This window comes from Pholcus phalangioides, unplaced genomic scaffold, assembly GCF_987345545.1.
Source record: "Pholcus phalangioides strain wild (caught in Gottingen) unplaced genomic scaffold, Ppha-v1.0 ptg000029l_1, whole genome shotgun sequence".
Classification (NCBI taxonomy): Eukaryota; Metazoa; Arthropoda; class Arachnida; order Araneae; family Pholcidae; genus Pholcus; species Pholcus phalangioides.
In genome coordinates, this window is record NW_028301619.1 from 8,133,559 (window position 1) to 8,153,781 (window position 20,223).

Sequence of the window (20,223 nt, forward strand, 5' to 3'; positions counted from 1 at the left end):
TGACTTCTTTTTTGCTATCACTTATCGCTTTCTTCAACGCTCTTCTTTTATCAGTAAATAATGATAGGTCACCTCGTCCACTTTTATACTCACTGAATGCTCTTTTCTTTTCAAGATGAAAGTTAAGCATGCTATCCATGAACCATAGGGGGGGGGGGCGATGTACAAACACGCTTTCTTCGAAAAAAAGGTATGTGACACTTACAATTGAATAATCAACATAGATGAACCAAAAATTCCAAAAAGAACCACAGCTATACGGGTTTCGGAACTGGATGAAGTTCCTTCATCAGTAGGAGAAACAAAGAAAGAAAATATTGAAAAACTCCTTGTAGTGGGAGTTACTCGCTGTTGTAGACGAGTCAAATTCAAAATGAAACCGGCAACAAAAGAGTAGAGAAGGAGGACGAAAAAGAAAAATGGCGGAGCCAATCGCAACCGAGAACATGATAGTGATGCTGATGGAGAAGAATAATTATTGTAGAAACTGTTGCCAGATTCTTTAGAAGGGTGGTGTGCTAGATAGGTCGTTGACCAACTGTTTTGTGTTTTTGTTGATGTGGAATGATTCGAAAAAGTCCAAGTCAGATGGTGAGGGGTATTTTTGGATGATTTTGGCAGAAGAGAAGTCAAATTTATGGTCAAAAGACCAGCAATGTTGGGCTATGGATGAGCGGTTAGTTTTGGTTGCTTACATATATTCTATGCTCATTTAAACTGTATTTTAGGGCACGTTTAGTTTGGCTTATATATGATAATTCGCATTGGCATGAGATGCTGTAGATGCCGCAGTTGCTCAGTGTGTCAATGGGATCTCTTAGTTGAGGGAAGCAAAATTTATTGATGGGGGGGGGGGAAACCACAGAAAAAATGTATTTTCGAAGGGTTTTAGCGATGCGGTGGCTGGTTTTTGGGAAGAAAGACAAAATTATCAAGTTTTTGTGTTCAGATTTAGGCTTGGTTTTGGAAGTAGTTTTAATCATTTTGCTGTGTAGATTATCAATGAGAGAGCTGCGGTAGCCACGATCGACTGCTATTGCTCTAAGGATATTCAGTTCAGAATCGAGTAACGTTGGTGAAGAGCAAATATTAATGGCTCGCTTCATGTATGTGTAGAACAAAGCACACATTTGTGCCGGAGGATGCGCAGAAAGGTTGTAAAAGAGGTAGAGAAACAGCAAACGGTTTGCGAAAGACAGTGGTAGAGAGTTTGTTCGTGGCGAGTGACCAATACGTTCAGGAATGCAATTTGGTTATTGTTTTCTTCCTCTATAGTGAATTGAATGCAGGGGTCAATGGAATTGAGAGTATTTAGAATATGGTCAATGTTAACGTTACGGTCAAGAAGAACGAAGCAATCATCAACATATCTGACATAAAACGGAAAACGACTTTCACGGAAGAGTTTTGTTTTAAAATAGTGCACGTAGATGTCACTAAGTACAGGACTGAGAGGGTTTCCCATGGCAAGGCCTTCAGTCATGTGATAGAATTGTTTGTTGAAAGAGAACGTATTTTGGTTGAGACAGACCCAAGTAAGGTCTAACAGTTCAGAGATTTCAAATTGGTAAAAATGGTTATGGTAAGTCTGGACTCCAGACCTTGAAGAGCGCCTTCTACAGGGACATTCGTAAAAAGAGACTTTATGTCAAAAGCAGCCATTTTTGTGTTGCCGGGGTTGAAGGTATGGAGTTTCTGTGCGAATTCGACTGAATTTCTCGTACTGTGTGTGTTATTGCAAGAGAGTGGTTAAAATATTGAGACACAGTGTTTCGCAAGCTTGTAAGAGGCAGTGGCAATATTCGAGACTATGGGTCATGTGGAATGTGTCGGGTTTGTGGACTTCGGGGAGTGTGTAAAACCTGGCGCAAAATGCAACCGATGGGGTGAGAGCTTTTTTCATGATTTGAGATAAAATCTGACAATATTGAATGGCTGACATGACCGTGTTTAAGTTCATGAGAGCTGGGGTCTTTTTGTATGCTTTGATATGGGCCATCATTAATTAGAGTTGAGGATTTCTCAACGTAATCCGATCTATTCATGATGACTATTTGCCCTGCTTTGTCAGTCTTGGTTATAGTTAGTTCGGGGATATCACATAATTTCTTGACTATCATGCTGGTAGTTGTACACGATTGGGAATGGCGGGGCTTGGCATTGAAATCCACAGTGTCAACGATCAGTTGCCGTAAAACCTCTTTTTGTGTAGCCTCTTTTTTTTAATACTGAAGAATTAAATGTAAATTTGTGATAATGGAAATAATTTGTGTGAGAGTGTGTGTTTGTATTTGAATGTTTAAATCATCATTTTTCGTTCAATCTATAAAATTGGTATTAAAAGTGTTAGCTAGTGAGTGTGTTAGCAACCCTCATAATTTGGTAAATTTATTTTTTTCATATTATTTATAAAATTATTTATGAATGTTTATTTTCTTTAATTTATCTTAAGTTTGTTAATTTCTCTTTAATAGTTATCTTTGTTTCTTAATTAATTTTTTTGACTTAGCTTGATATTGTTTGTACTCAATTTTATAGTGAAGTCTAAAGGTTTTATATAAAATTTTTCTTTAATATTTATCATTCTGGTGAAGTTGTTTGTAATCCATTCATTGGGTCTTGTTTCATTTTTGGATTTTATATATATTTTTTTATAAATAAATTGATTTCTAATTTGTTTTTTTTTTTTAGGACAGGGTGACCGAGTAAAAAGTAAAAACATTTTTTATTTTAATAACCACACAACCTCTTGCAATATGAATGACATATTTGGAGTCTATACATTGTTTGGATACTTTTTCCAATTAGAAGTATGTCTCTAGGATCACAGATTTTGAGTTATTCCAGGATAAAGGGACTTTCCTTATGTACCCTACATATAGTGTGGTCAAGTTTGGATAACATAGAATTAGCCATCAAATGTAATGCAGGTTAAAAGCATTTAATTTTGCTGATTATTTTAAAAGAAATTTTCTTTTTGATGCTTGCAATAAGAAAACAATTTAGAAATTTCATTAGCACATTCGCTATGAAATGAAAAATTAGTTGAACAAAATGTTGTAAGAAATAGATTTCTTTAATAATTTTAACCAAATATTTTGAAAAAGTGTGTTCTGATGTGGAGTGATTTTGAACCGAATGGCACAATTTTGAAAATTGAAATAAATACTGAAGAATTAAATGTAAATTTGTGATAATGGAAATAATAATTGGTGTGAGACTGATTGTGTGTGTGTTTTCATTTCATATTCAGTTTTAAAAAATTTAGCAGAAAAAGCTTAAATTTAAAAAAATCTTCTTACAGTTTAGAACTCAATGGCAGACTTTCTTGCAACAGTGTGTGGAAATTGTAGCAAAATTGAGTCGTATAGTGCCAAGTGAAGTAAACAGATTATTGGTAAATACAATTATCTTTTATTCAATGTACAATCATACTCAATAGAATGATAAATCCCTCTATGGTGACATTTTTTACATCTTGTTTTGGAAATACCCTATACTCTGATGTTAAACTGCTGTCTCTCGATATAACGATAATATCTCTACAAGTATATTTTCTTGGTCCACAGAGTATCGTTATATCAAGATTTCACTGTATTAACTTTGTGTAGTTATTGATCTATGTTGTATGTATAATGTATTATCCAGTACCTGAACAATTAAAAAAAACCTCTCAAACTTTTGGTATTTGTAATCTATGAGTATGTATCTAATACTACTACTAAACCACACATGCACCTCGTTCACTTTCCTCTGCGGAACTTTGGATACAACACCCTGGAATGTGAATTGGTGCATGACTTCATCTTTCTCCACACCTCAGAAACTTCATAGTCCAGCTTATTCCTTCGCACAATACAGTCCCAGAGAATGAAATATGTGCATAAAAATCAGGAAATAGAAAGCAAAAGCCACCCTTAACAGGTATACTCATAATGTAGCTTTTTTTTTTCTTCTCACCTACATGGTGAATGTGCAGACTTCCAAAATTTAACTTGTAAATATAGAAGAGCCACCACATCTTTAGTTTGAAAATGAGACGCTATTAGCATGTAGCAATTTGTTATTTAAATTAATTAATCATATAAATAATGTTTAAATAATATAGTAATTATTGATATAAAGTTTGCAATATTTTAATTTTATTTGTACAGTAGATGCTGCTTATCGGAATAAGAGGTAATGTTATCATTCTGGCATTGCTATCACTTTTGCAAATTATGAAATGGACCAATGTCATAACATAGGAAAAAATTTGTTTTTGGTTATCAGCATTTTAAATTGTGTTATTAGTTTTTTTTTCATCCAAAGTTTTTCTTGTGCATTTTGAAGCTCAATTTGTGCTAGACATTATTTCCCTCTATAAGTTATCATTATCAATCTGCAAAGCTATGTAGGAGGTAAGAAGGTGTATCTCCATTGTTTACAAGCATTTCCATACTCAGTTCACAATGTTCTAATCAGGCCATATTAGCCGCTTTTATGGTACATGTAGACATAGAGCTGCTTTTGTAATAAGCTTTTGACAGTGAGAGATAAACAAGGTGAAAAATCCTTCCTTCACTTCTTAGTCAATTCCTTTCATTTGGCAAGATTCTCAGTTACTCTGGTGTAAGAAGACTTTCTTAAGGGATCAATGGAAAGTAAAAAAAATTATTTTTATTTGCAATATACATTACACGATTCGATTCTAACTCCCCACAATGGTTGAATAATAACACAGGATTATAGCTTGAAAGAAAAATATCCTGCTTCAGTACAAAAGAAAATGGCATGGTTGAATGTTTTACAACGAGTTATGCAGGAAAGAAAAATGTCTTGTTTTCATATATCCTGCATGACCAAACAAGATGTATGATCATTGTATTCACTTCCAGATTTAAATAGTTATCGGTTATTGTCAGACACGATTCCTAATACGATCACATAAAGCGGCATGCACTGTAGTATTAATTTATTTGAAATTTAAAGGAGAAATCCAGGCCCACTAGTCATGAACAATTGAAAATGATTGCCATTACATGATCTCAAAGAAAGATAACTATTGCTCAATAGCACTTTTTCTTTTTTCTCATGTACTTTTACCTGTTGTGCAATTGGTACCATATTAGTTTCGTAACACTATGGTCCTCTACTATGGATTATAGATATATTTAATTGAACACGATTCACCATAAGTTATGGCGCTAAATCTGGCTGTTACTTAGCACTTTTTTTCACATTATAGTGTCTTCTTGATTTAATCTGTTATTTTCCACATTGTTATTATAGTTTTTTGAATGCAATTCCAAAATTATCAAATTAATTTTTCAGACATCAATGTTTCAAGCAAATTTGAGAATGTATACAAGTTTAGAAAGTTTTTTGAATGTGCCTGATTCACCAATGGAGCCTAAGACTTTGGCTATCACTGCTGAAAATGATATTCGTATGTTGCATTGTTGTCTGAAAGATTTGTCTTCCGCACTTCAATTGATTGGGAGAATGGTTGTTTGCATGCTTGAAGATTATCAGATAAAGAAACATGAAACTTTGGATTTACTTCACAGGTAAAATTATCAATTTTCAGTGATTTATGATTGGGTAAGATGGGACAGGGTTGGGAGATATATTATATTTCTAATAAAGGTGCATATTTGACTGTCAAAAATAGAAAATTTTTTCTTTCATATAACAAAAATAAAATCAAAAATGTTTACTTTAAACCAAGTGGTGATGCCTTCTGTTTAGTAAGTTCATGGATGAGGATTGCATCACACATTTATGTGTAGTGGTGTATTAGCTCAAACTTTTTTTTCACAAAGAAGCAGTAACAGTAGTGACTTCATCATTATCACCTGCTAGGGACACACACGCACAGGTGGTCTTATAATCCAATAAAGACACCAGCTGCCCCCAAAAGACAAAGACCATTGTAGTCATTGTTCATTACCTAGCAGACATTTTCATATATTTTCCATAAGAAACAGCACATTTAGTATATCACCACCAGGCTTAATATCAATTATTTTTTATTATACTTTCATATATTCTTATTTATGGGCAGTGTATTATATTTTATCATTATTGTTTTTTGAGATAATTACTCTTTAGATATTTTTGACATCCATATTTTTGTAGGCATTTCTTTTCAGCCACCTTGTTGGACATTTTGCCTGTTGTGGCCATTGTATTTGTATTACCCTCAGTTAATTGAGATTATATTGTAGGTAGTAAGTGATTTTTGAAAAGTAATTAGCTGTATATATTGTGAATCATCCCTAACTAACCAGCATCAATTATTCTTTATTAAACACATTTTGCATCCTTACTTGGTTTTTGTCAGTTTTTGTAAAATAGCTTTCTAATTAAGGATATTTAAAATTAACTGGAGAAAACATCTCCATACTGTACAGTAAAAATTTAGATCAGAGTTTCCTGAAGTGAGCATTATCACCCCCAGAAGGGCAATGCTAAGGTCTAGGGGGAGGTGGAAGCTGCGCGGGTTTAGTATAAGTTCCTATTCTTTGGCTTGAGGGGGGGGGGCAATGAGCAGAAAAAGTTTTTTAAGGGGGCGATGGAACAAAAAGTTTGGGAAACTATGCTTCAGATTAAGAGTAACTTGGTTTGCATGCGTTTTGCAAAACAAGCAAAACATTTTGGCAAATTTTTATTTAATTAACCACTCTTGTTGCACAAGATGAGCAGAAATTTTAGAATTTTTAAACAGATTTTTATTATATAAACAAGATATTTTGTATACAAGAAATATGTATGCCAAAGACTCATAGATAAACACTGGTCTATCTGAGGCTTAGCATATTTGCCTGGTCTGTGAAGCATTATGTGATCACAACTGAAAAGCTAGTGGTTTGCTTTCTCTCACTGGGGAGTAAGGCTTTCTTGAAGAGTTCAGAGGATGAGCCCAAGCATTTTGCAAGGCACATTTTTATTTTTTCCTATGAAAATAAGAGTTTAAACTCAAATTTTTTTTCCCCGTCAAAGGGTCTTTCTGAAAATAATTCAAAATACATCAATGATGGCACAGATGCCTTTGCAAAGCATTATCGAAGAAATAGAGTGAATAAAAGTGTTGCAGCATGTAGAACTGTTTTTAAATTGCACTCCTCTGTTGCCATGAATTTTTATTTTAATTTGAATAATTTTGATTTTTTTAGTTGACACTATTCTGTTTTCCATATTAATTTTTACTAGCATTTACCAGAATAGGTCATTTTTTGATTGACTCCTTGGTAAATTTCTCTTTTTTTTGTTGTACTGTTATACACTATCTACCAATAAGTATTTGGACACCTGTGATAGAAAAGAAAAACTAACTTTATTCAAAATCAATAGTTGGTAGAGCCTCCACGAGAGGCAATTACAGCGTGAACCCTCCGGGGCATACTTTCCACAAGTCCTTGTGTGACGGCTAGTGGTATTTTCTTCCACTCCGCTTGGAGAAGACATGTCAGTTCCTTCACCGATTTTGGACAGGTAGGGCACCCCTTAATTCGGCGATCCAACTCGTCCCAGAGGTTCTCGATAGGGTTCAGCTCTGGGCAGGCCAGTCCATTCGATGAACCCCATTGGCACCATACCAAGCCTTGGTTAACCTCGCAGTATGACAGCTGGCATTGTCGTCGTGGAAGTAACAGGGGTCCACCCCGTAAAACTGCCACAACGTAGGAAGCACATTGTCATCCAAAATAGTGCAGTAGGCATCGGTGTTGAGCTTACCATGAATGGGGACCAAGGGTCCCAGTCCATACCAGGAGAAACACCCCCAGACCATAATTCCACCTCCGCCGAACTTGACTGTTGACACAATGCATTCTGGCAGGAGATGTTCTCCAGGCAGACGCCAGACCCTGCCATCCGAACGGTAGAGGGTGAACCTTGATTCGTCGCTCCAAAGAACCTGTTTCCACTGATCTACGGTCCAATTTCGATGTGCTTTGCACCACATTAACCGAGCAACGTGGTTGGACTTTGTGATCAAAGGCTTATGGGCAGCAGCACGACCATGAAAACCAATCAGATGTGCTTCCTTATGGAGGGTATTCATTGAAACAATACTCCCGGACGCCTGTTGAAACTCCTCGCGGATTAGGGCCATCGGTTGGGTGCGGTTCTTCCGAATTTCTCTGGACAGCACCCGTCGGTCTCTATCTCCCAGTTTCGTTGGTCTGCCAACTCGGGGCAAATTCCGACAATCACAGCTCACTTTCCACTTCTTAATCACATAGGCCACTGTCGATTTTAGGTACTTCAGCTCGCTAGATATGTCCCTTAAGGATCGGCCATTTTTGTGATACCCTATAATTATACCTTTCTCGAAATCAGAGAGCTCCAAACTGCGCGGCATCTTGCATGCGACTAATGCCGATGTTGTTTCCTACACGATATATACCGGCGGAGGGCGTGACGTATCTCAGGACCGCAGATATCGTCATTTGCATAGGTGTCCAAATACTTATTGGTAGATAGTGTGTAACAATAAATTTGATTTGGAAAAAAAAAATTGATGCTATATTAGATTTTTCCAACAATCGATAAGTAGTAGGCCGCTGTGGTGGTTGAGTGGTTATAGTGCCGGACTCGTGATGCGAGGATCCAGGTTCGAACCCCACAGTGGTGGTCGGCTGAAGTTGGTTTTCTGTGGTTCCCAACTTCAAGGCGCAAATGCGAGCCGATCTCCCCGTTAAAAAGTCTCGCCACAGAGAGCAACAGTCCTACAACGGTAAATCATTCAACCATAACACTTCACTCATAGTTAGTAAAACTGGGGACAGATGACAGCACTACACATAACAAGCATTACACAGAAACAAACTATACGTCAGGTTGCACTACACGTACACGCACATTCCCACATTTACCGATTCGTTGGGGGGTTCCGCGGGGGGGGGGGTGCATGTGGGGTGTAGCAGTAGTAGGTAGGGGCTCGGGGATCCATGATGTTCTTAAGTCAGCCACCTCGTTGGGCAATTTGCCTGTTGTGGCGTTGTATTTGTATTTGTATAGTTCTGAAAGAAAATTTAAATACAGTGAGATCCTGGTACAATGATGCTCTGTAGCTAAAAAATAAAAATTTTGTTATATTTATTGTTATCGTATTGAGAGGCAGTAGCAGCATCGCATATACCACCAAATGTTTCTGTTATCTTTTCTAAATCTTCATTGGTACCACCAGAAAATGCACTTATAAGCATTTATACAACTGCAAAAAATTAAGCAATTTGTTAAGCAATAAAATTTACCTATGGCTGCCCTACCCTTTTGTGCCTTACAAAAAAAGTAGTAACAGTGGGAACTTCATTAACACATTCAGTGATCAGATGGTGCCAAATATTGATGTTATTAGATGCTCTCAGAAGAACGAACATTGGAGATGAGCTTAAATATACAACTCCAATTCAAAAAATTAGAATTACGTGACAAATTCATTATATGATTTACAAATTGATTTTATTTAACCGGAATGAAAATGTCCACAATTTCCAAACTATGTCGACTGATTCTGCATACTTTGCAGAAAAATGTAACATAAATAGAAACAAACTTAATTTAGAAAAAATTGGCATTTCAGAAGAATTACAAATGAGTAAAATTACAATTTTTAACTTGATTAAAAAAATTATAATAATGTTACAAAACATATGAAAAGTCACTCAAAATGAATTCAATTAAATGCTGAATATTTTGTGGCATCTCCCTTAGCTTTAATAACTTCTCACAAATGATTTTGCAAACAAAACTTGCCCACATGGTTTTCAAACTCATTAAACTTTCATTTTTGCCTTTTGGAACAAACTTTTGCAGGGGTTTCTTTATGAGACCTTATAAATTCTCCATGGGACTCAAATCTGGTGAATTTGACGGGCAAGGAGAAGCAATTAGATTTGTTTTTTCTTTGAGCCAAGCAGTGATCGATTTTGAAGTGTGAGAAGATGCATAGTCTTGTTAGAAGATGAAATCAACATCTAATAAATCTTCAGCCGATGGTATTATGCAGTATTCTAGAATCTCTTGATATACATAGGAATTTACTCTTTCGGTCAAAATACAAAGCCTCCTGGGCCCTCAGCACTCATACAACCCCATATCATAATGGAAGTAGCAAATTCCGCTGACAGTTTCATGCACTGCTTAATGAATGCTCCATTGTCGAGACGCCAAACACGGACACCTTGATCACCGTGGGACACACAAAATGATGATTCACCACTGAAAAGAACCCTATTCCAGTGACCCCATAATTGGTCAACCCATAACTGTATTTGTTTGCACCATCATACTCTAGCATTCATTTGTTTGTGTGTAAGGAGTGACTTCCTCTTGGGCACACTGACCTTGACCTATCCATGATGACTGAGTCGTCTCAGTGTGGTCTAGGATGACACATCTACGTCAAGTCCTTTCCAGTTTTTATGTATGAACCTGACTATAAAAGAGTGTGACTATTTAAGAGTGTGACCTGCCTCACAGTAATAATAGGCTTACGAACACTATTTGCTATCTCTGAAAATTGCTATTATTTGAATGATTTCTTAAAAGTTTACTCTCACTTGCTTGAGAGCACTTTGCTTTCAAGGCGATCATCTGCTGAGTAAATCCTTCTTTGTGGCGATTCACTGCCAGGGATTTTAGACCTTCTGTTAAATCTTTCGACCCATTTTCAACACACAGCTGAATAAAACTGAATCGAATTTCGAGCTAAAAAAAAGTTCGAGTTTTTTAACCTATCGGAGACAACATGGGTTTTCGGAATCTGAAATGCGGACGCACTATGTTTGCACCATGGAGCTGGAGGGAGTATGGCGTCAGCGGTCTTCGCCTTGGCAGTGCTGAGAACGGCGTCTGCTACATCATTCGTCAGAAGATCACGTGACTCGGTGAAAACACACACAATCCCACGTTATTTTCTTATGGCATAAATAGGAGTTTAAAACAATAAATGAAAGAAATAATTTCAGCATCGATGAGATAATTCCAAAATTAATGAAAGAAAATTTCTAGAATTAATGAAATAGGTAATTTCAGTCCCAAAATAAATGAAAGTGATAATTACAGCATTAATGATAGATAATTCCGGAATTAATGAAAGATAATTCCGGAATTAATGAAAGATAATTTCAGTATTAATGAAAGTGATAATTCCAAAATCATAAAAGTGATAATTCAAATATCATAAAAGTGATAATTCCAAAATCATAAAAGTGATAATTCCAGAATTAATGAGAGAGATAATTCAGCATTGATGAAAGAGAAATTCTAGTTTTAATGAATGATAATTACAGCATTAAAATGAAAGAATTTTGGAATTAATGAAAGAAAAATTCTAGTTTTAATGAGAGAATTTCAGTTCCAAAAAAAATGAAAGTTATAATTCCAGAATTATTGAAAGAGAATTCCAGAATTACGTAAAGAGAATTCCAGAATTACGTAAAGAGAATTCCAGAATTAATGAAAGAGATAATTCAGCATTGATTCAGAAGTAAGGAGTCCAGATCAGACTCATCTCGACTGCATCAAATCCAGGAAGTCCTTTCAGATAAAAGTGTTTTGGTGAAAGCTTTGTTTCTGAAAGAAGCATCAGAACTTTTGAATGGCTTTCTGACATTTGGAAAAGAGGAGCCCCTCGTACACATTTTGTATGATGAGCTAGGAGCTCTTGTTAGAAAAATTATGGCACATTTCTTGAAATCTGAACATATTCAGAATGTTAGAATTGCTGAGCTTCAGAATTTAGCTATAGCAGTGAGAACTGCAGGAAAAATTTGGTTGTTGGTGCTGAAATGGAATCTAATCTTGCTGAGTTGGGAGAATGTTCTCAACAAAAAATTTCTATCAGGTGTTAAACGATCAAGCACTTGCTCAAAGTTTTACGTTTTGAGAATCCCATGCTGGAAAAAATGAAGTGTTTGCATCCCATTTTTGCGACTGGAAAACTCTCCATTAACATGTATTAAGTATATTGTTTCAAAGCTACCACAAGTTTGTCCTTCAGATACCCCTGTTCTCTTGGATGAATGGATTTCTCTGCAGTGTGAAGATATACATGTGAGTTATCAAAGGTTATAGATAAGTATTGGGGATCTATATTTGATCTGAAAAACTTGGAAGTGCAAAGTTCAAAATTTTGCTTGTGCTTGTCAAAGCCTTATTATGTCTTGCCCACATGAAAATGCAGACTGCGAGAGAGGGGCTTTAGTGTAAACAAACATTTCCTGCAACATAGATCAAATCTTTTGATTGAAAGTATCAAATACAAATACAACGCCACAACAGGCAAATTGCCCAACGAGGTGGCTGACTTAAGAACATCATGGATCCCCGAGCCATTTTTTGGAGGCCCTACCTACTACTGCTACACCCCCCCCCCCCTCGCGGAACCGAACGAATCGGTACATGCGGGAATGTGCGTGTACATATAGTAAAACCTGACGTGAAGTTTTTTTTGTTTCTCTGTCATGCTTGTTATGTGTAGTGCTGCCATCTGCCACCAGTTTTTTAAACTATGAGTGAAGTGTTATGATTGAATGATTTATCGTTGTAGGACTGTTGCTCTCTGTGGCGAGACTTATGAACGGGGAGATCGGCTCCTTAATTTCCTTTCCATGCATTAATATAATCCAACACTTCTTTTCTTTTGCTTTCTCTTGCCAATGAATGGCTTAACTGACTTCTTATCTTCAGTGAAATTCTTTAAAAGTTCATATACCAGTGTAATTAGGTATAGACAATTAGACATTTTCATCTGTCTAGTTCCCGCATCTTTTATCACGACCTAAGTCATAGCTTAATCGCTTAAAAAACAGTTTGAAGTGTTTTATAAATTATATTATTGATAAATATTACTCAATGTGATTAACATACATATATTCAATTTCTTTTGCCTTTTATACTCTGAAAATTTTTTTCATAAAAGCGAAAAATATCCTAAAAATGCCAAAAGATGCCTCGACACTTCAAAAAATGCTCTTAAAGTGGAAAAGGGCCAAAAAATGGAAATGTCATCAACATCCACTTCCTGGTGGTGATCAACAAAATCTAAAAACCCTCCTAAAGTGTGAAGCCAAGGCGCCTTCTTCATCTCTGTTAGACTGCTACTGGTCCCACTTGCGCACGCTGAAATATGGTCCAGGATTCTTTGTCAAAAGGATTTTATAAAATAAAAATTTGCTATCCCCCTCGACTTACTAGTTCTGTACTCAAATTGTAACTGAGTATAACTATTTTAGTCCAGCTATTCAAGATCAGGTTCATAGGTTCCAGTCTTAATCACGTCTTAAGAATTCATAAAATGATCGTTTTTAAAAAGATGAAAATTTTTTGATGAAAGTTATTTTGTTCCATTAAGTGTGCATTGCAAAATCAATAAATATTTACAGTTATACCTGACTTTTAGACATTAAAAATATTCTTGGAAGTTATACAGTCATTCCTCGTATTTGCAGGGGTTACGTTCCGGGGTGACCACAAATAAATACAAATACAAATACAAATACAACGCCACAACAGGCAAAATGCCCAACGAGGTGGCTGATAAAAAGATGCCCATAAAAATATGGTTGTCATATGTTTCAAAAATACAGCAACCCAATTAAAAATGCAATTAACACAAATTACAAACAATATATACACATGATAAAATATTATACGATGCCCATAAAGATTACTTATGGTTGTCTTATTCTAAGAATGGATAGCTTCTCGATTTACCCCAACATGTTTATCGTATTTCTTTTTAAACGTGTCAATTGTGTTACAATTTACTACCTCCGGGGGTAAGCTATTCCATTTATTAACAACCCTATTGGAGAAAAATTCCCTGCGACACCATAACCTTGCATTGTCCCTCACCAATCGATACTGGTGTCCCCTTGTAAAAGCAGTCGATTGGCGGTGTACTAAAAGTTCATGGTCCATCCTATCCATCCCATTGAAAATTTTGAACACTTTGATCATATCTCCTCGACTGAAAATCTGTGAATAACCCAAACCATTTACATTCACTTTTCAGGCATCTTGTTTATATCTGCTTTGTTCTAGCTACTTCCAAAAGTAGAAGGGGGCATCCAGTGATTCTATGCAATGGTTTCTGGAAAGAACAGTAGGATTTTTGTTGCTCCCCTTTTTTTGTTAATTTGTTAGAGTATGTTAGCAGGGCTTCTTCTACCAATTTTTCTACATGTGAAAAGCATACCATAAAGGATTCATCCCATGGAAACAATCCATCGTCATTGTGAACTTATGAAGCCCTTGCACTATGTCTCGTAATGAACTTTTCTTCCAATTCTCAATCTTGATCATCTTCATGGGATATCGCTTTATTTTCAGGAGCACTCAGCTCGATGTCTTTCATAATCCTCGGCATGTTCTTTGAGCATGAGATGACTGTTCCCATCTTTATGGCTCCCATGGCTCTAGAGAATGACACTAGAAAAAAATGGCATCTATGAAATTCATAAATGACTTTAAGACGTCTCTTTCATTTGCATCTTCTAATGATAAGCTTGCACAATCATCATTGAATAATGTTTAATTTATAAAATGAGCCATAAATGTTCACATAAACCTTGATCAAGCAGCTAAATACTAGTTGTTGAGCTAGGAGGCATATAGGGGACTTGGGTGCCATAGTTTTAAGGAGTGTTATCTAGTATGCAAAGAACTTTAAATAGCATATCTTTACTGTCAAGATGCCTTTTGACGGAATGAAATACTGTTTAAATCAATTCAGAAGTGTTTTCGTAATCCAAGCTTTTTTGTTCTGAGAAAATACTGGAAGATGTGGCTTATTCTTTTCCCCAATGCTCACAGTTTTGTATATTTAATGATGATTACAATATACACATTATGTATTGCATAATTTGTATATCTTTTTTATCATGCCCACAGCAAAATAGCACTTTGTACGTAAGAGGCATGTAGATCCCTAGCTATATAGTAGCAGGTGTAGCTATAGAAATGGCTGATCAAATTTTAAACTTTTCCCCCCTTGATATATCTGACTGTGTTCATGGATGCCATAATAATGGAAACCGCAGCAATGAAGCTAACCTATGTGAATATTTCAAATTTTTCTTGCAAGTTTTTCGCTTTCAGAAACATTTATATAATAATCTTTTACAAAAACTTCCATAAGCACTAGAAAGATTTTTAGAGAAAAGGGTTTATATATATAACATTACTTAACACACACAACTTTTATTTCATTCGGATTGCAGAATTATCACTGCAACAATGTTTTCCAGCAAACTAGGGAAAGAGACTGCAAATACGAAAACCACAAATACCGAGGGTTGACTGTATTCTTATCATTCAAAATGCCATGTTTTGAATTTATGGCGTGTTGAATGATGGAGGGTAATATGCTTTCCTGTGTAAAATGATGGAGTTTATATGTTGAAATCAATTACTATTGTACAATGCAATATGAAAGTAATTTTTCCTGACAAGAAAAATTATGTCCAATACATTCTGATAATACTGTCGACCTCATCTTAATCAAAGTATCCAAGCTTTTGTGTTTTGAATGAATTTTTTCTCATATATTTCATACTTATTAGTTGAATATTTACCTGCAAGATCAAGCATTTTAGGAAATATGTTTTCTTGTAATATTACATTCAAGTTAAGGCACTCATGGGGGACAAAACACCCCTTGCACTGTATTGAAAAAAGAAAATTCATCAAGTAATTAGTTGGTATAAAGTGTGAAATTTTAAAATTATGAACTTGACCCTTTAAACAGCACTGATGAGATATCTTGCCTCTTTAAAGGCTTCTTATACAAATACAAGCATAACAACAGGCAAATTACCCAATGAGGTGGCTGAAAAATTTTGCCCATAAAAAAAATATGGATGTCCATTATAGCATTGGCAAGCTCAGATATTTTGTAAAATTGATTCTTCAATGAAACACTTTTTCCTATACCCTCTTACTTTGCACCTGCTAAAAATTGGAAGAAAGTCTGCATACTCAGAAGTCACTAATGCAAAAAGCAACACAAAAAAATACAAAATTCCTAATGCATTTTCATCACACTATGAGTGCTATCATCAGAGGAAAAATATAACCACTATCATGCTGCCAGGGATCCCACTTAGGTTGATTACCAAATCTGAATTCCTGGTTGCTTCAGCAGAAAAAATATATGCTGGTACAAGTCAAATGTTGTGGTCAGAATGAAGCTGAAAGCTTGCATGTAAGCTTAATGCAATGTTCTGATTGTCTCCATTTCATTGCTTGGGAAATGGAGCTACTTAATTGGTCATTTGAATTTCAAAATTCTTACTTGTGATGAACCTAAGCCATGGTACTGTGATGATTTATTAATGTTTACTTTTGAAGGTTCGAATATATATGCCTTCATAGAGATTCTAAATCAGGTGTGGACTTTGTGAAAAACTCTTGCTTCATAAAATTTGAATCTGTCACCCTATTACCAGCAGTGAGAGGTGATAGTTGATTTCTCTCATTCTTGATTCTTAACACAATGAGCTTACTCATTTAATCTTGTTTTTATGGGTCTTGCCTATCCTATGTAACCTAGAGGGCAAGGGAGTAAAAAACAGAACATATATTACATTCCATGTAGTGATTGTCCACAGATTTAAATTTCTTTGCAGCCACATACAGTTTGGCCTTTAAAAATATATGAGTAAACAATAATAAATAAACACTACTCATCGCAATGCTATGGCTTAGGTTCATTACGACCTGGAATTTTAAGAAAATTCTAATAGTTCAATCATATGGCTACATTTTGCAAGCAACCAATCAGAATGGTGCATTAGAATTACATGTAGGCTCTCAGTTTCATTCTGAACATGATGTTTGACTTGTACAGATGTACATATTTTTCTGCTGAGCAACTGGGAGTCAAGATTTGGTAATCATTCTACGTGGGATCTGAAGACAGCACCCATAGTGTGTCAAAAAAGCATTAGGAATTTTGTATATTTCTGTGTATTTGCCTTTTTCATTTGTGACTTCTGAGTATTATTGGGCATAGGTTTGTTTACGCTTTTGAAGCCTACTTAATTTGAAAAGATATGGCATATTTTAAAGGATTTTATAGTGATTTCAGCTATGCTGCTTAAAGAGTTAAATACTATAAGATATGATTGCATTCTAATAAGATATGATTGCATTCCAATAAGATATGATTGCATTCTAATAAGATATGATAGCATTCTAATAAGATAGCTATAATCTTGTGTCGAATCATACCTACAACATGTAAATGTTCATCCAGCTATTTCAAATTGGCTTCAAACTGTTAGTCAGTGTAATCAGGCCTACATAAAATGATTGGCTGCTCAGTATTCACAGGCATTCTGTTTTTAAGAAAAGTAGACTTCTGATTTAGGTGAATGCGTAAATTTGTGTTTCAGACATTGAAATTAGTTTCTAATTTATATATCCCATCCTTTTAAATGATTCTTATATTTTCATTTTCAGAGTATGTGAAACATCCAAGTTCAGCAATGAGTATAGATTCTATGACATAAATACTGTTGCTCCTCAGGTTTTGAAGAATGATTTCATAGAAGTGTAAGTGGTTCTTTCACCTAGAATAAGTCTAATGTTTTGTATGCATAAGCAAAAAAATTGTGGAGGGCCAAAAAAGTGTCAAGTAAAAAATCATGCTATTATTGTGAATGTGAAACTAATAGACATCATACTACTAACTTGTTTGAAGAGAGACAGACTAAAAGATTATGATGAGACAATGCAAAGTTGTATGATCAGCAGAGAAGGGTGGCTTTGTTAGGACATGATAAATTCTCTTGCCCTAAGAGTAAAAATATACTGTGTATTAAAATTTAATTTTTCTTCAATATTTGAGCTATTCATCCAACAGCAGACTTTGTGGTTAACAGAACTTCATTATTTCCAGTGACAGTGATTTCATTTCCAAATTCATTATTTCCAATGATGAAAATAATTTTTTATATTCACATCATACTGTTTTTTTTTAACTCATAAATTGCTCATAAAGTTTGTAATAGACATTTTTTTTCTTCCACCTTGTTGAACAAGTTGCTTGCTGTGGCTTTGCCTCTGTATTTATGGCAGAAGCTAAATGCATATTTAGTGTTCTGTTCACTGTAACTACAAAACTTTCCTGAAGTGTATATCAACTCACAATGGCACCTTGCACACATTTGTCTATTAATCTACGTAGCCTCTAATAATTGCCAAAGGACAAAAATGTGTTATATTCTAGAATAATGTTTATATTGTGCTGTTGATCAAGGAAGTTTCGTGCCTGGACATGATAATTATTTGTACCAAAACAGAGAAACATTCATATATAAATTTTGACATAGCAGGTTCGTGGCATTTTGCATTGCACCTGACTTCCCACAAGCTGAAGTACCAGTATTCTGATTAAGAAAGGTAGTTCAATTAATAGGAATGCATTATTGCAAATCTAGTTCCATGTGATTTCGTGAACATACAGGAGCACCGGATAATGGTACACGTGTGAATCTTTACGCATTTGAAGATTGTCTGCCTGGTTCATGCATGTCTGTTTCATTTTATGTCGCAACTACAACATATTTACTCATTCTGGACAACCTCAGAGTGGATGGTCAATATGCACACTACCGCCTTTCGACACTATTTTTATCCCGATAACTTCTTGAATTCTGCCAGTGGATGAATAAATTCCTCTAGCATCTATGAGCAAGCGAGCTCGGCCACATGTGGTACAAAATCTGGGATGAAGCCATACCTAAAAGTAAGTTTTCTGCACCACATGCAGCTTGGAAACCTTGCTCTTCAGAAAACCCAGCTCAAACGGAAAAAATAATTAAAGGAAAATTTGTGTGTGGAAAAATCTGCTGTCTGTAAAATTCAAATTATGAATTTATTGGATGGAATAATTTGCAGAAGAAACTAGTTTTCGATGCATTGCATCTAGCTGGGAACGCAGGCAGATGAACTATGAATATGTGTCGGTTTATGAAGAATTGGCAGAATACAAAGCCACCAAAAAAAAATTGCTTATGTTTCACCATATTACTTATACACTATACATACTAAACCAGACATGCACCTCGTTCATATTCCTCTGCGGAACCTCTAACGAATTGGTACATGTTGCAATGTGGGTGTATGTATAGTGAACCTTCCGTGAAGTTTGTTTCTGTGTAATGCTTGTTCTGTGTAGTGCTGCCATCTGCAATCAATTTTTTAAACTAAAAGTTTTTTTCCTCAACTCATAGAGCGTAAAGTGTAATGAATGAATAAATATAACGTTGTAGGCCTGTTGCTCTCTGCGGTGAGACTTTTTAACAGGGAGATCGGCTCGCATTTGCGTCTCGAAGTTAGGAACCGCAGAAAACCAACTTGTATATACCTACATGCACCATATTACTGGCGTATACAAATCTGAGTTTTCCGGGTCATTCCATTAGTGTGGCTTACACGATAGTTGCGGTCAACCATTTTGTTGGCCCTTGAACAGAAATAAGTTGGCTTTCCCTATATATCATTCAAAAAGAAACCTTGTCCGGTTTTAATTCAAAGATTAATTTTGTTTGTTTGGTTTTATGTGTTTATGGTTTCAGACCACAATGCTTTAAAGAAGGCTTCCAATGGTAAGAAAACCAGTGGAAGAAGAAAAGAGTTCATTTGTCTTTAAAATTTTAAAATGCATTAAAAATTTCATTGAAATTAGCTTAACTGATTAATGTTAATGAAGTGTTTTCACATTCTAAAGTGGTACTGTTAGCTTTGTGTAGTCAAGAGTTTAATGCATCTTCAGATATAATAGAACTGAGCACAACCTTGGGTTTTTGAGAGATGTTCCAGAAGAAAAGGATATTCTGAAGAGCCAAAAAAACTGGTACACCTGCCTAATATCATGTAGGGCCCCAGCGAGTCCGCAGAAGTGCCGCAACATGACGTGGCATAGACTCGACTAATGTCTGAAGTAGTGCTGGAGGTAATTAACACCATGAATCCTGCAGGGCTGTCCATAAATCCGTAGGAGTAAGAGGGGGTGGAGATCTCTTCTGAACAGCACGTTGCAAGGCATCCCAGATATGTTCAATAATGTTCATGTCTGGGGATTTAGGTGGCCAGCGGAAGTGTCTAAAGTCAGAAGACTGTTCCTGGAGCCACTTTGTAGCAATTCTGGACATGTGGGGTGTCGCATTGTCCTGCTGAAATTGTCCAAGTCTGTCGGAATGCACAATGGACATGAATGGGCGC

The 20,223-nt window shown here is 35.7% G+C and overlaps 1 protein-coding gene across 1 annotated transcript in view; it reads left to right on the plus strand.

The window, feature by feature from the left end:
- Positions 1–20,223, plus strand: part of ebo (exportin ellipsoid body open) — a 295,439-nt gene that overhangs the window by 173,648 nt on the left and 101,568 nt on the right. The window contains exons 12-14 of the mRNA XM_089252540.1: positions 3,305–3,397; positions 5,314–5,549; positions 17,458–17,550. Coding sequence (XP_089108666.1) covers positions 3,305–3,397; positions 5,314–5,549; positions 17,458–17,550 — 422 coding nt within the window. The remainder of the gene's footprint in view (positions 1–3,304; positions 3,398–5,313; positions 5,550–17,457; positions 17,551–20,223) is intronic.